This window comes from Acipenser ruthenus, chromosome 6 (assembly GCF_902713425.1).
Source record: "Acipenser ruthenus chromosome 6, fAciRut3.2 maternal haplotype, whole genome shotgun sequence".
Lineage (NCBI taxonomy): Eukaryota > Metazoa > Chordata > Actinopteri > Acipenseriformes > Acipenseridae > Acipenser > Acipenser ruthenus.
In genome coordinates, this window is record NC_081194.1 from 29,245,580 (window position 1) to 29,267,261 (window position 21,682).

At 39.4% G+C, this 21,682-nt stretch overlaps 1 protein-coding gene and 1 long non-coding RNA gene across 7 annotated transcripts in view; one reads left to right on the top strand and one right to left on the bottom strand.

Moving 5' to 3' along the window:
- Positions 1–236: 236 nt before the first annotated feature.
- On the bottom strand, positions 237–3,812 carry LOC117410494 (uncharacterized). Of its 2 annotated transcripts, none has more exons than XR_004545696.2 (5): positions 3,723–3,812; positions 3,408–3,472; positions 2,598–2,645; positions 1,433–1,465; positions 237–770 (listed from the first exon to the last, which is right to left on the bottom strand). It is a non-coding gene; the product is annotated as an uncharacterized LOC117410494 (long non-coding RNA). The 2 variants fall into 2 exon arrangements; XR_009328870.1 differs by lacking the exon at positions 3,723–3,812 and adding an exon at positions 3,618–3,683.
- The window catches only part of kctd3 (potassium channel tetramerization domain containing 3), a 34,491-nt gene continuing 16,282 nt past the window's right edge, over positions 3,474–21,682 (top strand). For 2 of the 5 annotated variants that reach the window (XM_059025326.1, XM_034017081.2), the window contains exons 1-9: positions 3,474–3,830; positions 6,758–6,811; positions 7,440–7,485; positions 11,788–11,861; positions 12,614–12,672; positions 16,636–16,716; positions 17,091–17,267; positions 18,050–18,140; positions 19,505–19,695. In XM_059025326.1, the coding sequence (XP_058881309.1) occupies positions 3,760–3,830; positions 6,758–6,811; positions 7,440–7,485; positions 11,788–11,861; positions 12,614–12,672; positions 16,636–16,716; positions 17,091–17,267; positions 18,050–18,140; positions 19,505–19,695 (844 nt within the window). In that variant the 5' untranslated portion in view covers positions 3,474–3,759. Of the gene's footprint in view, positions 3,831–6,757; positions 6,812–7,439; positions 7,486–11,787; positions 11,862–12,613; positions 12,673–16,635; positions 16,717–17,090; positions 17,268–18,049; positions 18,141–19,500; positions 19,696–21,682 lie in introns of all 5 variants that reach the window. The other 3 variants (XM_059025325.1, XM_059025327.1, XM_059025328.1) reach the window with 2 other exon arrangements.

The following is a 21,682-nucleotide window of genomic DNA, read 5'->3' on the forward strand; positions in this document are numbered from 1 at the left end:
TATTGACAGCCTATCTTGCCCAATCTATTAAAATATTGTTTTGTATATGATTTTGGTGTTTAGAGCTGTCCAGAAGCATAGATTAAATGGTGTAAAACAAATGGGATAGCTGTGGCAATGCCATAGATTTCTGTAGGTAGTGTGAACTCTATGTTCAAATATTGGGGTATTCTGACCAATCCCTGCACAGGTAAGACCAGGAAACAGGACTTTAATGAAAACAAGAGGTCATTTAATTCAAAAGAACAAATAAATGAAGCAATACTGAAACTAATAAAAAGGAAAATAAAATCCTAACCCTTATCATGGTATTAAATAAACTTTGACTTTATTTCCCGGTGTATTCTGTAAACTAATAAACTAAAACAAAACGCTAAACAAGGACGGAGAACACAAAGGTTCGTTTGGGAAATCTTCTCTGGATTTCCCCTTGGAATCGTCAGGAAAGTATACTTTGTCTTTGTAATTTTTATAAACCACAGTCTTTGTTTCTTCTCCAAATCACGTTTTCTTCTCTTTCAGGTTGACTGGATACTCAGGTAAGTTTCTTTGCTTTGGCTCCCTCTGCTGGAGATCGCCAGTCCTGCAGGGGAGTCTCTGGAGTGCGTTCAATAGGCAGAGCGCTCCAGAGCGCTACATCCTGCACGCTGAGAGCGCTGCCTCTTTTCCACTGTACAACCGAGCCGCGCCTGGGCCGTACCAAGTCCTCACGGTGCTGTTAAGGGGAGCCTGGGTTGTTTTTCCACTGCAGAGCTGAGCCATGCTACTGACTTCACGCGCAATGAAAGACAGTTGTTGTTAATTACTGATATTAATCACCTCAATTTGCCAAAAGATGCGCATCAGTCAGTACACTCCAGAAAGAAAAACAACAAACATCCGAACTCCGAATCAACACTAAATGATCACATTCCACACGAGTTTACAGCACTGAGCTTTTAACCTCACCCACGCTGCCACACACAATAACAAACAAAACTATAATACGCCCTTAAAACCCCCACTGTTTTAAGACACCTACTATAGACAAACAGCAATATTTCTCACAGTTGTCATGGTAGTTTTCCTCCACCGTTTATTCTAACTTGGCTTGACTAACTACCGTGACTCATGATAAAACTGTTTTATTAAATGGCAACCTTGTTCAGATAAATTGAATAGATCACAATATATTAAAATACATAAACCCAAGAGCTACTATCATTCTTCATAATCGTATTTATTGGCTTTGAGTGGTAAAATGTGGTAAACTAAAAAGAGCCTAAAAAGAGACTAAGAAAGTACAGCATTTCTGCTCTTATTATTTTCTATGGGCATATGCATCTTTTAAAATCAACATGCTGTGCAAAAATATACTAGAACCTACAAGCTAGAAGTAGTCATTGGGACAATTTTATTTGTCAGGCATTAAAGCCCGAAAGAGGAAACCTACCAAATGAGTGAAAAAGCAGTCTTCAAGTGCCATCTGCTGGAAAATAGAAACATTACCTACAAGAATGTCATTTTATACTGCAATAAATACACACATACTGTGTGTTGCAATCCAATCAGATTTTAATGTCCCTGAAATTCATTGAAACAGGAGGCCGAATAAGAAGGCTGACAGCTAGATAAGAAACAAACTTTTTATTTAAATTATTTGAACTGTGATTTACAGTATCAGATCTGAGATCAAGCTAAACGATGACTCTTTCTATATGCCCACTAAGAATTCTGTCAGATCAATATCATTTGTGATGGGGTATACACAATATTAAATTAAATATTTGAGTCCGGATGTTGTTTTGTGTAAAATTATAATTGATTGGTAAACATCTGGAACCCAACCCACTGCAGTTTTTTTTTTTTAAATGGTGGATGAAATACTGTAAAAGGAGTGCTAATGCTTGTTATTGAACAAAAACATCAGTAAGAATACATTTTAATTTCTCTTTCAGGAGAAAATAAAAAATGGTTAAAATATTTTGTTTGGTGATACAGTCCCAAATAACATAAATGGTTGGCCCAACATTGGTAATAGTTTGTATGGTTGGTTATAATTGCAGTAGGGGAACAGCTGTTGTCCAAATAAGGACAATGTTAGTGTGCATTTCTGTTTTTAACAAATGACATACTATGGTAACTCAATTGAAATAGAATATATGGTATGTTTTTTTTAAAATGTGCAGACTCACATGTCTGTAAATTCTGGTCACTATGCTTGCCTGGAACCCATTCAATTGTTCTGGTGTTCGTATAATCTGTGAGCACTGTGAGGGTGGTTCTCTTTATTGAAAAATTTTTTAAAAAGTTTCTTCTGTTTTCGTAACAGGTGCAAAAAGATCTGTTTAGTTCCAGGATGAATGAAATTGAGAGTGGTAGGATCCGGTCTGCCTGTGCCAAGGCTGGCACAAAAATATCAGATTAAGCTACGCTTGTATAATGAATGTGCATTCATTTGTATAGTTAGAAGGCATGCCAAAGCTATTTCACAAAGAATGATCGCAATATTTTTTTCGGGTCATGCCCACCACTCAGAATGATTCCAAACAACATAAAATAGAAAGGGGAAGCAATTCAAATAACATTTGAAGCAACCTATTCCTTAAATAACTGACCTTTTATATGCCCTGTCTCCATTTATTGAAGTCCTGTTACCGAAACCACTGTTAAGAAATGGAACGGTGTTATCAGTTTAATAAGTTTTATAATGGTTGGTATACCTCATACTTCCACGTTGAAAATATCAGCTCTATAATGATAACAGCATTTGGAATTGTTTTAGTCTGTTTTGAAAGTGTCATTTAAAACATTTCACTGCAGGCCTTTTTGAATCGTGAAATATTGTCAAACATGTTTCAAAGGGGCGAGTATCCTTAGTAAAAAACAACGGAAAAACACAAACTGGCTTATTTCCTTGTAATGCCTTTAAAACATCTTAACAGGCTACCCTTCTGCTGCTGTTACATTTCATTTAGCTCTATGATAAAACTGAAAGAGCTCCTCATATAGTAGCTGTTTTGTTAGACACTTTTTGCCCAGTAGTACTTACTGCACCTTTTTTACTTGGTGGAATGCTAGACACAATTATCATGCAAGTAAACTTGATTGATTTAACAAACAGGTGCTCAGCAATTACATATTTAACATCTCTTGACCATCACTGGAATTGATTGTTAATAGATATCCCTTTAAGAGCAAAAAAGGGTAGCATAACACTTCATAAATGGTATAACGTTTTAAATGTTTTAGCTGAAAGATGCTAACAATATCTGTCTAAAGTACCGTTTACACGCCTTCAAAGTAAAACACATAATATCTATGCAGTATATTTAAAACCTGGTGTGTTTCTTCCCACGAAGACATGGTAGCAGAAATAATAGTACAACTGTGATATAACCAAGTGAAAAAACGAACTCGGTACTGACTGTGTTTTCAGCTGCTTGGTGAAGGCTGGGACTCAGTGACGTAATGAAGCTGCGTCTGCTCCAAACTGGAAGGAAAGCAGAGCAAGTAACACTGCATGGGTTATGGCAAAAACAACGGCATTCCCAACATATGATTAAATATATTTCCAATATAGCAATACCAGATCCCATTGAATACATGAACATGCACACTTTTCCATGAAACCTCACCTGGCCCGATTCCTCTCCGCATTCGGGATTGAAATCGGTTTACGAAGTTGCGTGTTTCAGTATTTTTAAACCCCTTTAAAAAAACAAGAAAGGAAAGAAACGTACAAATCCTGGCGGTGGGAACCCTGGAGGGTGGAGGAAGATGGCCGGGAATTGTAACAGTTTTACTTCAGGATCTGGGGAAATCATCCAGCTGAACGTCGGTGGCACAAGGTAAGAGAGAGTGGCTGGTAAAATTGATTCTACGACTAGATCTGTGATAGGTTGAGCAAATTAGTTTTATTTAGAGGTAGGATACACATTTGAGTTCAGCACCACAAGGCCCAAGTCTCAGATGCCAATGGAAGATGCTCTGCCTTGGGTCTCGTCATTTATTTTGTGTTATCATTCATTATGTCATACGCAATTCATTGTTGTTTAGATACTTCTGTCATTTGCGTATTTAGGGCATCTAATTTAATTTAAGAGCAGCTGCTTTCTGTTAGTATTTGGAGAAATTATGTTATAGTTGAGAGAACCTTAGCTAACAGTAACATCATACCGCGTTAGACCAATTTCGTGCTAAATATTTTATTAATGTCTAGTGAAATTATGTTACTTAAATTTATTGAATTGTTCTAACGGCTAGTTAGAAAAAGTAATACGCTACCAGTTTTGACCAGTGTACAATGTGTAATAGTATACTATAATTTAGAGATAATGTAGTCTGTGCATTTGGTTGGCATACAATAGGCTATACTGCTGTTTTCATTGGGAAACGATAATCATAAGAACACCTTTTTTAAAAAAAAACTTTTTGCCCAATATGCACATTAACACTGTGCTGTGCTTATTGGCTCAATTACTTTTGTTTCTTTGCTGTATGTGGCATGACAGCCAAATGTCATGTCATGAAAGGACCTCAATCTGTTATGTTGTTGTCAGCAGTCACTTTGCAAGGTGGCCAGGTAGTTTGTTTTAAAATAAGCTACTACGACTACTTGTCTACAATAAGTAGTATTTTGTGGTTTAGTGAATAGATGCAGTATACTGAGACTGAGAGCTGTAAAATATACAGGACAGCGTTGCTACAGTAACTAATAGAAAGCTAATTATTTTCTGATAAGAACGTGTTTTTACTTTTAGAGCTCAAAGGCTCAATGCTTTGGCTAAAAAAGTTATAAACACTGTACTGTGCCTCAATAGATACACTCTTTGGTTGTAGGGAACTCAAACATTATATTGGCAATCCAGACTACTTAATTATTTCGTGACTGGAGTATATACTACTTTAATTATTGAGCATTGCTACACAAGTACATAGGCATAGAATAGTATTGGATTACAGTTCACCGTTAAATCCTGCCATCATTTCCAACTTACCAATGCATAGTGGAAGCATAAAAAAAGTGTTAAACTGCAGAAATTTAAGGTGAGTAAATTCCCCAGCATGACATTCCATTATACAAATTAGGTTACTCTTTAACATTTACATGCACAGAGCCTGCTGTGAATAGAAACACTTGATACTTTTAGATTTGCTATTCAAAGAGGTTAGTATATTCATTTTTTTTTTTTTTTAATACAGGAAATTGCAGCTACAGTATACAGTAATACCCCCTACTTCTGGAGATGATGTAAAATCGATACTACGTGTTAAGTTTATGCAATGGTTTTAATATCATAACCAGATATTGAATGCCTCTGTGGAAACAGTAAAGGCATTTTGAGGAGTGTTAACAACAGGTTGTTATAAATATTTAACTTATTCCTGCACTCAAGCATATAATAAACACACTAACTCCTAACAATCCAGATACAAACCTGGTAATAGCTGTTCTGTAGATGTTGTTTTAATTATGTGAATAATTTCTTAATAATCTTCAGTAGATATCATCAAAGTCTGACTTGAGGATGACTGCTAAGAGTAACTGGGGCTCGGAGTTGTAGCAATCAACATTTTTTTTTTTATTTCCGAATGTCCTACCCCACTCCCAAGAAAACACATTCTGATAAGGAAATAGAAAGGTGAAGAGAAGTCTTGAAAATTACAGTAGCTAACAAAAAAAAAGTAAACCTTGAATTTGTGGATAAAAGAACACTTGCAGTGGCACCTAACTCTAGTTAAACTTTAAAAGTCCTAATGTTGGAGTCAATAGCTTCAGAAATGTACATAGTTTCCAGTAACACAGAACACTTTGTTGTGACACAATTCCCCTCTGATGTTGGGGCTGTAGTATTAGACAATTGATGATTCACACTTCAGTGATATATCCAGGGACCGCTGAAATCACAAGTTGACTTGAGTTGTCTGTAACCATTTTGAATCCAGATGTCTGTGTCCACTTATAAAGAGCTTCTTGTAAAAACTACACAGTGTTATGTACAAATAATACAATTGGGTACTACAAACTGTTTTAAATGTCTTTGCAATAAAATAATTTTTGTCGATTGTCCATTAATGATTTATTTTTTATTTTTATAAATTTAGTAGTTGCCAATTATTTTTTATGATTTTCTCCCAATTTAGAATGCGCTGACTTGTGAGGGCGAAGACGAACACACGCTGTCCTCCAAAGCGTGTGCCGTCAGCCGACCACTTTTTTCTACACTGCGGACTCACCATGCAGCCACCCAAGAGCTACAGCGTCGGAGGACAATGCAGCTCTCGGGCAGCTTACAGGCAAGCCCGCAGGTGCCCGGCCAGACTACAGGGGTCGCTGGTGTGCGGTGAGCCGAGGACACCCTGGCCGACCTAACCCTCCCTCCCCCCAGGCGACGCTCGGCCAATTGTGCGCCGCCCCCTGGGAGCTCCCGTCCACGGTCGGCTGTCGAATAGCCTGGACTCGAACGCGCGACGTCCAGACTATAGATCGCATCCTGCACTCCACGTTGAGCGCCTTTACTGGATGCGCTCCTCGGGAGCCCCGTCCATTATTGATTTTATTCCATCATTTTAGTGGAGTGTGAAATGCTCCTTCTTTGTAATTTCAGTTGTTAAATGCAAATTGTTCCCAACCTTACCAATCGTGTTCAATAGCGTCTGATACCAGCAGCTAAAGAACACTACATGGCATTGCTACAGTATATTTTGCTGTGATATATCTCAGTTGGTGTAAACATCTGCTTCATTTGTCGTCTCAATTTTGTTTGGCTTACAGGTTCAGCACCTCAAGACAAACTCTAATGTGGATTCCTGACTCATTTTTCTCAAGGTAAAATGCTTTACAAACTTGATTAATACCCCAGTGGTGCACCCTCGTTGTGACCCTAATTGATAAGGAATTGAGAGATAGCCAAGCTTCCAGTTTCATTAATATCGCTGGCCTCCGTGCCTGTGACTTGCATGGGAAAGGGAACCTTGTGAGGAAAGTCTGCGATACCTCAATGTGTACCTGAATTGCAGAACTTCAAAGAGTAAAATTATCAGAGACAGGAGAATAATTGGGTTTTAAAAGTAGCTAATCTGATATTAGTATGTATATGCCATAATACTGCAAGCACTTGTCTTTAAGTTTGTATGAACCCAAATCCTTGAAGCCATAAAGTAGAATCATTACTGTACCTTAAAACTGATAATGAACTGAAAGCAAATGTATTATATTTCGAGTTAAAAATGAAAAAATAGACTTTTTTTTTAGAAAAAGTTTTCTAATAATAGTTACTTCATATCATCTCGTTTCTATTGGCACTGTACTGTAATTGTGTACAGTATTTAGTTTAATTTTTTTTTTTTACTTTAATATATTTTTTCAGATGTTAAATACACTGCTTGGAATTCTATGAGTTATAATCCATTCTTTCAGAACGTGCTTTACATTATTGACAAGGTTTTTTTTGCAGTTTGCTCAGTGGGAGAATATCAACTCTAAGGGATGGAACTGGAGCAGTGAGTATTACATTCTTTAAAATGCAACAACAGAAAAGGGACACATATTGTTGTTATTGTCTAAAACCTTAAACATTGAGATATGAGAGGTATGTAAGGGGTAGCAGCACAATTGGTTTTGTAAGTATTTTAGATTTAATGTTACTTCACATACCAGGATTCATTAACTATAAATGATTTCCATTACATGAGAGTAGATGTTAAAACTTCATGCTGATTTGAACTCGGCTCTCGCCAAGATAAGCTCCAACTAAGACGTAGCTTTACAGTAAATGAATATGATCCATCTGTGTCTCCATCCATTTGCGCTTCCTTCCATATGATGATGTAGATATCCTTCTGTCTGGTGTTGATGGCTGAAGTGTAATGCTGGCTCCAGGGATCAGCTTATTGCCTCCCTAGTGCATCAGCACACACAACTGCTGCGATGCTGGCTCCGGGATCAACCACAGTGCGGTCTCCCCAGCGCATCAGCATGACAACCGTCTGGATTGAGCTAAGTAGGGTACATCTGTTAGGTCTTCAAGTGGGCACCTTCCATCCTCAGTGTTTCGTCGACTCGCCCACGACACCTCAAGAGGGCTTGACGGTGATTCTGGCATCCCAGCATCACCCCCCTCCGTCCTCCATTCAACTCAGCCCAGCTTACTTACCCGTACATCAGCGTTTCTTTCTTTCTATTGTACTTGAGATCCCCAACCAGAATCTTTCCATCTCAATCACAGCCAGTTGCTGCTCCTCTCTGCTGCTTCAGATAAGTTCTTCACTGCGCGACGCAACTCTTGGCCACTGAATCTGACGTCTCCGAGAAACCGGGTTGTAGAGTGTGCCACAAATCCTCGACAACCCACCTCCACTGGGTAAACCCGGACTCTCCATCCTCGCTGTTCCGCTTCAGTGGCTAGTTGAGCATACCACAGTTTATTCCTCTCATACGCCTCATCTACAGCATCCTCCCATGGCATTGTTAACTCTACCAGGTGAACAAGGCGTGCTGATACAGACCACAAGACAATATCTGGTCGAAGGTTAGTGGTGGCAATCTCAGGTGGAAAAATAAGCCGTTGACCAACATCTGCCAGCATTTTCCAGTCTCTAGCAGCTTCCAGTTGTCCTGGGCGAGGATTGGTTTTAACACCTTTTCTTGGTGGTTGCTCTCCTGGGCAGAGGAATGTTGTCTTTTGTGTGTAATGTTTTGATGGAACAGGTGGCAACTTATTGGTCATGTTACGATTGTCTTCCAATGCTAAGGCCAAACATCGCAGCACCTGGTCATGGCGCCAAGTAAACCGTCCTTGGCTAAGAGCCACATTATATTCTGTCAAAATGTGCCTTAATGTTGCAGGTGATGAACACAAAGGACATGAGGGATCCTCTCCTACCCAGAGGTTTAGGTTCTGTGGTGATGGGAGAACATCATATGTTGACCTGGTGAGGAAACTGATCCTGCTTTGTTCCATTGACCATAGGTCTTGCCAGCCAATCTTGCATTGTTCCACACTCTCCCATCTCATCCATTCTCCCTGCTTGGCCTGGTAAATGGGCCTTTATACACCTCATCCTCTCCTCCTGCCTTTGCACCTCATTGACTACCAGCTTCCTCCGTTGAGCTGGGGCTGCCTTGTGCCATGTAGGAGGAGCTAAACTGAGACCAAGACCCCCTCTTCCATGCTGAACTTGCCCCATGATATCACCAATTCGAAGGACAGCCTTTGCATCCTCCACAGCTTTCTTTGCTGCCCACTTTCTTCCAGTTTTCAACATAGGTGCTGCCTCCCTTACGCATTTGTCGCGTGGCTCTACTAATGTCATTTCCAGTCTGACCTTGGCGCACTTAAACTCCTCGGTTAGAGCGGAGACTGGTAGCTGCAGTATTCCTTTACCATAAAGTCCCACTCTGCTGAGGCAGCGTGGAACTCCCAACCATTTCCTGATGTGTGAACTGATTAAAGCTTCCAGCTTCTCTACTGTTGTCAAAGAAACCTCGTACACAGTCAGTGGCCACAGCAACCTCGGCAGTAGACCAAACTGAAAGCACCAGAGTTTGAGTTTGCCTGGTAAAGCGCTGCTGTCTATGCTCTTCAACCCTTCCACTGCTTGTTGTCTAACTTCTCCCACACGAACTGTGTCCTTTAGATCCCCGTCGTACCATCTCCCAAGACTCTTCACTGGCTTCTCAGACACTGTTGGTATTGCCTCACCATTAATGAAGAACGTTTTATTTACTACTTTACCTTTTAATTATAGAGATGCTCCTTGATTTAGTGCGCTTGAATTGCATTCAATGTTATTGGTTAATTTGCCCAATAACTGATCAGTGCAGGCTACTGTTGTAGTCATGGTTGTCATGTCATCCATGTATGCTCAAGTTGGTGGTAGTCGCATTCCAGAAGCCAAGCGCTAGGACTATCAGGGCAAGAAGTTAAGGTCGTGAAGGGCAAGGCAATGTTACCTTCGTTGGGTGGTGAAGATTCAGGGACACCAAGGCAGTTCTAGGAGGCAAAACATAAATCCAACCCAAGGGCACCAAGGCCATGTCATACTCATTCATAAAACAACAAAAAAGAAAAACAGAGCCTATTATGTTGATGACATTTTAATTCAGACAAACACAAATCAATGTTTTCTGAGTGATTCACACACAAATTGTTACAAAAATAATATATAGGTCACTTTTCTATTGTAAAATTTAAAAACAACAAACTTTCATAATGAAAAAATACAAAGTTTGGCAAAAAATAATTATTCAGGGTGTTTTCTTTACTAAACTCGGTCACACATCACTGACTAATACATAGACCCTGTTCACACTACTATTTTTCTAATTAAAGTTGTATGATGTAGAAATAATTACCATTCAATATTGATCCACTGCCATCTTGCCTAGCACAGATTCAGCTTTCTATTTACCTTTCGCGTGCTTTTCTTTTTTGGAGTGTTCACATATGAGACAAGGCAGCTCTGGGCTGCCTCAAATCGCAAGTGTGAACGGGGTCATAGATTAAGCTTAGATACAGCCTCAGTGGTACAACAGCACAAATAAACAATGCCAGTGAAGGGAAAGTTAAAAAAGATTTTCAGGCAAACACTATGTGGTAATTTGGTCTATTCATTAAAATGAAAACGGTAGGTAAAAATGTTTTTTTTTGGTTGTTTTTTTTTTATGTAGAAATTAACAGCTACTGGACCATTTAGCTCCCTACTTTCTACTACCTGCTTACTAGTGTCAGCCCCTGTGCTTTTGCGATTGAGGTGGGGGGTAAGATGTGTATATGAAGTAGTGGACAGCATCGAAGAGAAATTAAATTGCAGCTGCTAAAGAAATGTCGTGAATACACACTGCTGTTTGATATTTTTTGTGACATGCCTAAATGATCCAAATACAGTGGAATACAAACTGTGCAAGTGGCTCTTAACATAGTTCACATTAATATTATTATTATTGTCGAGGATGAATTGTTGTGCACCCATTTCTTACCTGAACACTAGGTAAATCCTAGAACACTTCGCTGCCGCTTTAGACAGCTGTTCTTCCTTCTTTCTTTTTAAACATTTTTGAGTTAGCATGGAGCTCACAGACAGAAAAATCACACAGTGACACTGCCAGTGAACATCTGTGATTGAGAATTCCTGGAGGCGTGGTCATATTGAGCTCAGTCTAACAGTGTCCCTCCCTCTGTTTGCCCATCATTAACCAATGGTACAGTACGTCTTTCTTGTGGCTTAGTGCTGGGAGGTGCACAGTAAAAAGAATGGCAACAATAATACATTATGATAATTAGTCATTTTCTCGCAGGATGAGATTAAATTGAATTGTGACAGAACAGGCCAGGCTTACAGGCAACATTTGCCGTAAGTTGTTTTTTTTTTAAATTTCAGAGGCACTGCAGCAAGCGATTTGGGCACTGGTGCAATTGCTGCCGGTGCTGTCGGTTATTTCACACCCTGGAATATCACCTATTTCATATCTCCATCCACTTAGACCTTATCCTCTTGTAAACCCTGGTAATGTAATACAGTAAAATACAAATTACTTTTTTTTGCCATCTACTGGTGTATCAAGGTTATAACAGCCCACTTGAATTCAGTTTACATTTTTTATTATGCTAGCCCAGAAGAATGTTTCTGTATTACACAAATTAATCAAGTTCATTGTATTGTCTTTTAAAAAAAAAAAAAAAATGTAGTGTCATATTTTGCATAAAAACATCAAACCAATACTGTGCTTTGTGTTTCTTAATTATCATAGGAAACACACTGTTGCAACCCTTTGTCATTATATTTTATTTATGTCTTTTACAGATATTTATTGACAGAGACCCAACAGCATTTGCACCTATATTAAATTTCCTTCGAACCAAAGAATTAGATCTCCGGTAAGCAAAAACACAATCTGTCAGAACATCCACTCATTTATTTGGCAATATTCTAGATGTATGGTATGTAACTATAGAAAATAATATAATTGGTTTAATCACGGGGACAACCAATAATGGATTGTCTCTGGGAGACGATACCTCCTGCTGTACCCCGTCATGACCTTTCCAAACAATCGGTTAACTCCATTGCAGTAGATTGTCACAAAACACTTCAGCTTTTGATTTCCATAGTCTATGAAATGAAACTAGTTTCAGCTGGGGAAAAAAAGCATTTCGTCATTACTACACTTAAAAACAAATTATCGCTTAATTATAAATCGTGCTTAGGGCTTGACATTAACAAGCCATCAGCGCTATTACGTGGAAATATCCACTGGCCTCACACACATTCTGCTGGCCTATTATAATGTTTCTTGATAGTTCAACAAAAATGTGAAGTGTGTGTTGCATTGTGTGTTTAATATATTAAATAAAGGAAGAAGAGAAACTGCAGAAATAAGCAACTGTTGGAACACTGAACTAGTCATAAAGAAATACAAAACCAAACCATGCTTCAGTGTGGAAAACCTTCGAGTGTCGCTGCACCCCTCCTTCAGCATCTGGGGGTTTCAAGCAAAAGCATGACAATACTGATACCTGTACTGATAAAAACAATACTGACCCCTGTTTGACCAGGACAGTGCAAAGGTTTTTAAGGTAGTGTATGTACAACATTATCCTGTGTGAAATCATTGTGCTTTGCCATGCAGGGGAGTGAACATTAATGTTCTCCGACATGAAGCTGAGTTTTATGGAATAACACCATTAGGTAGGTTTGTGATTCATTCAGCTTGAATTAAATTTTTATCAGAAATAAATCAATTTGAGTTGAGGGAATATTGAAAGAAAGATAAAAAGAATGTCTTGTAGTACAACATTTTGTTAAAGTTATATTAAGTTATTTGAATAAAAAACAATGAACAAAAATTATCATAATCATTACCATTACCGTATGGGTATTTACCTCTTAAAAACCCGAAACCTGAATAAGATGTGACGCATAAAAGTACTGCGTTCAAGCCTGCTGCAACCATGGAGGGTTAATGCTTACATTTCTATTTCAGGGAACCAGGGTTATGATAATAACCTAATGTTCCCTTTCAAGTACGAAATGTAACCATTACCGTATGGGTGAGTGTACCAAAGCCGCTGCAATGTCAAGATTCCAGAACGACTAGAATGCTACAAGGTTAAGCAGAGAGGCTGACTTGTGCGTTACCATACGGACTCCCAGTAACAAGTAGCTAGGGTAAAAATAATTGAGGGAGAAACTCACCTCTATGCCTGTGTTGTAAGGGTTGACTGGGAAGCCAACCTTAAAACTAGTTCCAAAGCCAGGGTTTTGAGGATCCACGACATTCAGTCTGTCGAACCTAGTAAAGGTATGGGGAGTAACCCACACTGCTGCATTGCATATAGTGCCTATAGAAAGTCTACACCCCCTTTCAAAATGTTCACCTTTTGTTGCCTTATAGCCTGGAATTAAAATGCATTAAAATAGTTTTTTTCTTTTTTTTTTCATTTATCTACACATCCTACCCCAAAACTTCCAAGTGAAAAAAAATATTCTAGAAATTTGTAGAAAATTAATTAAAAATAAAAACTGAAATAGCTTGGTTGGATAAGTGTCCACCCCCCTTGTAATAGCAATCCTAAATTAGCTCAGGTGTGACCAATTGCCTTCAAAATCAAACATCAAGTTAAGTGGCCTCCACCTGTGTTAAATTGTAGTGATTCACATGATTTCAGGATAAATTCAGCAGTTCCTGTAGGTTCCCTCTGCTGGGTAGTGCATTTCAAAGCAAAGACTCAACCATGAGCACCAAGGCGCTTTCAAAAGAACTCCGAGTCAAAGTTGTTGAAACGCACAGATCGGGATGGGTGTAAAAAAATATCAAAGGCCTTGAATATCCCTTGGAGCACGGTCAAGACGATTATTAAGAAGTGGAAGGTGTATGGCACTACCAAGACCCTGCCTAGATCAGGCCGTCGCTCCAACCTGGATGACCGAGCAAGAAGGAGACTGATCAGAGAGGCTACTAAGAGGCCAATGGCAACTTTGCAAGAGCTACAGGCTTTTATGGCCAAGACTGGTCAAAGTGTGCATGTGACAACAATATCCCAAGCACTACACAAATCTGGCCTGTATGGTAGGGTGGCAAGAAGGAAGCCATTACTCAAGAAAGCCCACCTTGAATCCCATTTGAAGTATGCAAAAAAACACTCAGGAGATTCTGTAGCCATGTGGCAAAAAGTTTTGTGGTCTGACGAAACTAAAATTGAACTTTTTTGCCTAAATGCAAAGTGTTATATTTGACGCAAACCCAACACAGCACATCACCCAAAGAACACCATCCCTACTGTGAAGCATGGTGGTGGCAGCATCATGTTATGGGGATGTTTCTCATCGGCAGGGACTGGGGCACTTGTCAGGATAGAAGGGAAAATGAATGGAGCAAAGTACAGAGAAGTCTTTGAGGAAAACCTCCTGCCCTCTGCAAGAAAGCTGAAACTGGGACGGAAGTTCACCTTTCAGCATGACAACGACCCAAAGCACACAGCCAAAACTACACTATAGTGGGTAAGGAACAAAAAGGTAAATGTCCTTGAGTGGCCCAGTCAGAGCCCCGACCCAAATCCAATCGAAAATTTGTGGCATGACTTGAAGATTGTTGTCCATCAATGCTCCCCAAGGAACTTGACAGAGCTTGAACAGTTTTGTAAAGAAGAATGGTCAAATATTGCCAAATCTAGGTGTGCAAAGTTGGTAGAGACCTATCCCAACAGACTCACAGCTGTAAATGCTGCCAAAGGTGCTTCCACCAAGTATTAACTCATGGGGGTGGAGTCTTATCCAATTATGATCTTTCAGTTTTGTATTTTTAATATAGAACTTTTTTCCCAATAAAAACTTTTTTCCCCTTAACTGTGTGGAGTATGGTGTGTAGATAAGTGGAAAAAAATCATCATTTAAATTCATGAAACTCTGAGGTACTGACACAACAAAATGTGAAAAAAGTTCAAGGGGGTGTAGACTTTCTATAGGCACTGTATGTGCTTGACAGACGCACCCTGGAATAAAGCCCACGAAGTTGCCATGCCCGTGGTGGAATGGGCAGTGAGCATTTCTGGAGGGGGCAAGTTGGTCAGCTCATAAGCAATCTTGACTGTGTCTGCTATCCATTTGGACAGCCTCTGCTTAGACCTGGCTTGACAATGGGATTTAGCCCCATAGCAGAAGATGAGGAAGACTGTGAAGACGGTTTCCTGCGTGGGGCTACTTTCCCGGGTGCGTTGTCCAGTCTTCCTTGGCACAGAGCCATGGGTTGAGGACGCAGCCACCTCTGTAACACTCTGTAGAGCTGCGGGAGAGACGTTTCTCAAGCGTGCGCTTAGAGAAAGGTGCACAAAACTCGCAGAAACTGTGGTTATCCAGTGCCTCCTTGTTGTGTTCTGGCACCAGGCAGAAAGAGCATCTACCTGTCCTCAATAGGCAGACTGGCCTTGCATGTCTCGCAGGGATAAAACCCAGGCATGACGCCAGAAGCAAGAAATACAGTGTACAGTATACAGATGTACAGGTGTTGCCTCAATCTGCTTATAGATAGCAACCGGGCGGGTCAAGACCCGAACTAGACCAGTTTGGTACTGGACCAGGGATGTGAGGATGTGAGATGACTTTAGCACCGGGTCGGTACAAAAACGGCATCGGGACGGCACCAGGTCGGGTCCACTGGTTCGCAGTCACCGCGGGTAGCCCACCTGTATAGTCCTCTGGCAAAACCACTCAGTCAGTACCACACACGAGACTGAGGGAGGCCTGCTTGTTAGAGGTACTAACAGCTTTTGCAATGGTGATGCAAAAGCAGTCGCCAAAACGGCAGCAAAATACTGTTGATGAGATTGCAAGCAATCACAACTGAAGCGTGTATCTTGGTCCTGCGCAGCGCTGCTGAGCACAGCACCTGTGCGCATTGTATCTGTAAAAAAACACAGAAATAAACACACAAGAAATTTTCTCTACAAAAAACAGTAATTAAACAATTACCGTTAATAATATAAACATCTCGTATTTTAAACAAGAAATAAATTAACTCCAGCCGGAGCTATGCAGCCTGGGGGGTACAAAGTCAGCCGACTTATGTTGCTGGATCCCTGGGAAGGAGCGACTCAAGCCGCTGGCTTCACACGGGGCACAAGACCGCAGTGGGACGTAACAAGCAACAGGCTGCACTGCACAATATACGCAAAATTAGATAGGCAACAAGTACTTATCTGAACCAGGCTATCCTGTCATGTCAGTTTTGAAAAGAAAAATGGCACGGAGATCTGCGAGTCCAGTACTTTTATACCCTCGGGGGGTGGGCTATGACTGCGTCACAGGCTCTGCGAGCAGCTTTGATATATCTTATTCAGTTTTTGGGTCTTTAAGAGGTAAGTACACATACGGTAATGTTTACATTTCGTACTTGAAAATGAACAATGGCAGCAGGAAATTATTTCTATAGGTACACATTTTGTTGCAGAGTTAAGTGATAGCCCATATTTGTTGCATCCAGCATAATACTGCATTGCAATTAAGAAATTAACCAGTGTACCTGTCTATCTTCCCTATGCTTTTTATTGAGTGTTTAGATACATATAAGGTACAGATTTGGGTTCTATTTTTTCAAACATATTCCACTCTAAAATACTGTTTGGTGTATTTGGTTTATTCTTGTGGGTTTTCAAGTACGAAGGCTGCTGTTATGTGAGGAACTGGATCGATCATCATGTGGCAGTGTTCTCTTCCATGGATACCTCCCTCCACCAGGTAACATATTTAAGACTAATATGAAATTGCATATTGACATAGCATGTAGGCTGTTTATTCTGATATAAATATGTAGCCTTTGATTTTAAACATTAAAGGGTGATGCAGAAAACAAAATTATATTAATGATACAAAACTGTGGTGTGGGTGTCAAAACCTCAGACTAACAACATGAGATGTTTATTTGTATGTATAGATTTAGGCAATAGTTTTTACAACTCAATATTCATAAAGAGCTAGCTATTTGTATGTTTTAAACAGTTTACAGGGTTAATTGAGTTTGCCTGGAAATCCTCACGTTGTGAGCTCAAATGTCAGCATCGATTTAGGGAACGATATAAATAAACAATCCTTTGTTCTTTTCTTAATGGCAGCTATTCCCAGTCGTAAGGTCAGTGCTGCTTCAGCACCAGCAGCTCCAGCAGCATCAGCAGCAGTCCTTCCACCAGAAGAAAGAGCTGGGCAGAGCGTGTCTGAAGGGGGGGCTCCAGGGAGCTGTCTACAGGCCTCTTTGGCTGGGGTTGGGGCTGCAGAGGTACCAACGCGGCTTGGTAAGCATAGAGATGTATTTAGATATGTTGTTGTTTGTTTTTTAAACTAAGACAGGGCTCAAAATGCACTGAATTACATGTTCCACATCCAGATTTTAGGTAGAGAAGTTTCAAGAAAAATAACTGCTTTTATTTAGAAAAGCTGCACCAGGGCCTGGGTAATTATGGCACCACTGTTGGAAATTGACTACTTTATCCCAAGTTCAACCTACTGGATGCAGACTGATCTGCTCATGGGGGCTGCTTTGTTTGGACTGTCCTTCAAGTTCTGTGGGAATGGGTTTGTAGGGGACAACCACACATTACATTAGGGCCAGATTAACAAGGGTTGCGTTCTGGGGTGTAGACTAGATAATGCCAAAAAGGAAGGGGGATAAGAAAAGCAGTTGGGGCGTGTAATGAGAACAGATTTAGCCTTTAGCAACAATTGAGTTTAACCTGGAAGATGTTTCACATTGAGCATTTGTAAACACGGTAATTGACATTTAAAACACGTCTAAAAAAAAGATTGTAGTAAATGAAAAACCATGCACAAAATAATGAAGGACACTAGGATTTTAAATGATTTATCCTCCAAATTGTAAAATAAAGAATACAAGCAAATTATTCTGAAACTGTAGGATGTCTCTCCCTGTTACACTCACATGCTGTTGACACTATGGAGCAAATAAATACAATCTTGTATTAGGACTTTGAATCATTGAATGACATGCATACATTAGGGAAATTCAGAGTTATCTATGTACAGTATAAGCTAATTGTGTGATTTTCCCCTTCTCCAGGTTCCCCTGTGGATCCACGAAAAGTGCTAATAGTTGCAGGTCATCACAACTGGATTGTAGTTACATATGCACATTTTGTGGTTTGTTACAGGTATCTATCTGAACCATTTCTTTCTTAAACCATGGTTAAATCCAGCACACAGACCAGGTTACGTTATACAGTTGTCTCTCATTAATAACAATTTTAAGGGGCCGGCAAAATAAAAAACGTCTTGTCAGCAATTCTTATTATTAGGACTCTAAGCCAAATGCATGCTGTCAGTTTTTATTGAAGTTACAGGAACAATGACATTTAAATTAAAATTATTGTACATTGAAATGTATCATAAATTTAAAAGTACTGTGCTTTTTATTGAAAATACAGTTTTTAAAAAGTATACATTGCAACTTGAAACCTGTATGTCTCATTCTGATCACAAGTGTTTTTAAATCACAAAAGCAACATCCTCAACATCAGGGTATGGAGCACATCAGAAATGCTGACGACTTGCATCCACACTTTTGCTGTTTGCAGGCCTGTTATTGTTTCAAGGTGTTTAAAAATGGTTGAGAAAGTGTTTGTGGGAAGGATGAAATCTGCAGCAACATCTTTGTTTTTCTTGTGCTGTGGTGCATTATCCTCTGCTTTCTACCCTTACACCTGGATAATGCATGTTTTTTGCAAAATAATTCAACCAAACAGGTAATTTGTGTTGGTAAATTCGTATTATAAGAAGTAATTTACAATAAGCGACTGCTAAATTTGTCCCAGACCATGTACAAAATTCATAGTATCAAGAAATGTGTTTAATCCGAGTTCATCTTTATGGGAATTGACTGTATTTAGCAAATCCCAGATAACTATGAAGGATCTTGCAAACTGGAGTGTAGGGAACTCTAGAGAACTTTGAGATCAATGTATTGTATCCTGGTAGAAATATAATAATTGTAGTTGTAATTTGAAAATACATGGGGGCTCCCGAGTGGCGCATCCAGTAAAGATGCTCCACGTGGAGTGCAGGATGTGCCCTATAGCCTGGAGATCGCAGGTTCGAATCCAGGCTATGTCATTGCTGGCCATGACCGGGGGTTCCCAGGGGGCAGCGAGTGCCGCCCGGGTAGGAAAGGCTTAGGTCGGCAGCGCAATCCACGGTTCACCGTGCACCAGCGGCCCCTGTGTTGTCCTCCTGCACTATAGGTCTGATGGCTTCACTGTGGATCTGCAGTGCGAAAAATGACAGCTTGGCAGGGGCACGTTTCGGAGGATGTGTGTTTCAGCCTCCATTTCCCAAGTCGCTGGGGGGTTGCAGCGGGGAACCGGGATTTAATAACACAATTGGCGATTCCAAATTAGGGAGAAAACGGGTAAAAATCATTGGCAACAACTAAATTTGAAATAAATAAATACATGCGTTTTTCACAATCCCCAGAGCGAAATAATTATTGTAAGGCCTTTTTTTTTTAAAACTACTGTAGGATAAAGGAGTCCTCAGGCTGGCAGCAGGTGTTTTCCAGCCCCTACTTGGACTGGGCAATTGAGCGTGTGGCTCTTAACGCAAAGGTGGTGGGCGGTCCCCATGGGGACAAGGATAAAATGGTTGCTGTGGCATCAGAAAGCAACATCATCCTATGGAGCATCCAGGACGGGGGCAGCGGCAGTGAAATAGGCAAGTCTGGCTATTGATTAATATTGCTCTCAGGTATGGTGTCACTCCATATGGGGGTGTATAGTACACTTGTTTAAAATGTATAGTCTTTGTAGGTGCTTAGAATAGTCACCCCTGGGACCCAGGATCCATTTTAATCTGAGACTAATGTAAAATCAGTTTTAGCCTGGATTCATTTCCATCCCATTCACATCCCTGCCAATATTCTGGAAACAAAAAGCAGACAGACATAATCTCCCTGATTCTGTACTCTCATTTTTTGCTAAAGAATGTCCTTTTGGTTTCCATTACAATTGGGTAAGCCATGTAAATTCAATAATCTATATGTGTGACACACAGTTGGACAGATAGATTATACATGTCTCTATACCTCCAGATTATGCTACACTCAGTTATTTTTAATTGATCACAATTAGATAAGCAGTTCTCTAGATATATGCAAAACTCTAAAATTACATACAGAAACAGTCGGATGTACAGATACTTAAAAAGAGAAATCAGCAAATCAAACTTTTTTTTTTTTTTTTTTTTTTTTTTAATCCAACTCAGAGTTTCAAAGTGATGTCCCCATTAAATCCTATGCTCAGCTGTATTCTGACAGTTGTACACATTGAAAAGGGAGGAACAACATCCACGATGGTCTATTGGGGTAGAAAGAAAAAAACTAGGGATGCAAGTTGGTTATGCTCGGTTAGATTTGTTTATCAGCTCTATAAGCTTTTTTTGATGTCTAATCAGTTTTCAGTAAAACTGAAATGAAAGTTTAAAACCGAAGAACCTGGCTGAATTTGTGCAGCCAAGAGAAAGGGACATGCCATATTACACATGTTGTTTTTTTTGTGTGACAAATAAGCTGAATATATGGAAAGTCAAATTATCATTAAGGGCTATCTCAAATTAATGTATAGATATCTCTAAATCATTTTAAGATATCTGAAATTCAATTATAATATCTCGAAATAACTTCTTGTTCATTTAGAGATATCTCTAAATGATTTAGATGTCCTTAATAAGTCCTTTAGAGATGTCTTTAAATAATTTGGAGATCTCAATGAACAGGAAGTTATTTCATGATATCTTAATGATTTAGATATCTCTAAATTAATAGGAAGTACAGTGCTAGCAACAATTAATCAATTTGAGATATCTCTATTTCATTTTTCAAAATGGTTTATTTACGAGCTCTCAAATTAAGATATCTGCGAATGATTTACAGAGATCGCTAAATATTTCAAGATATCGAGATGTAATTTGAGATCTCAAAATGATCATTTTGTCTTGGCATATGAATACAATGTTATTTAATCAATCAAACTAATTATTATGATTATTATTATTATTATTATTTATATCTTAGCAGACGCCCTTATCCAGGGCGACTTACAATTGTTACAAGATATTTTTACTGGAGCAATCTAGGTAAAGTACCTTGCTCAAGGGTACTGCAGCAGTATCCCCCACCTGGAATTGAACCCACAACCCTCCGGTCAAGAGTCCAGAGCCCTAACCACTACTCCACACTGCTGCTATAATATAATGTCTGAGTAGAACTACAGCTAATGGTTTTCAGACAAATTAAACTAAATTTCAGTACACACATAAATGAAGCTGCTATAAAAATAAAATGACCTGCTCACAGAAGCTACTTCCATATATTTGCACGAATACCTCTTTTCCACTGGTAAAACCGAGCCGTGCAAGTGAGCCGCATGTAGGTGATTCAATATTAAGTGCCGCTGTATTTGAGATGTGAATTGCAGAGCAAACTATGAAGGTATGAAACAGAGACTAACAGAAGTAGATTGGAGTAAAATAGAGAAAACATCCACAGAAAAAGGATAGCTGTTTTTTAAAAATGTAGTACTAGAGGCGCAAAACAATTACATTCCAAAAGTAGACAACTCTAAATCTAAAACAATATGGCCAAAATGGTTTAATAGGTCGATTAAAAAAAAATATTCAGCGAAAAAAGGCACTTTTCAGAGCG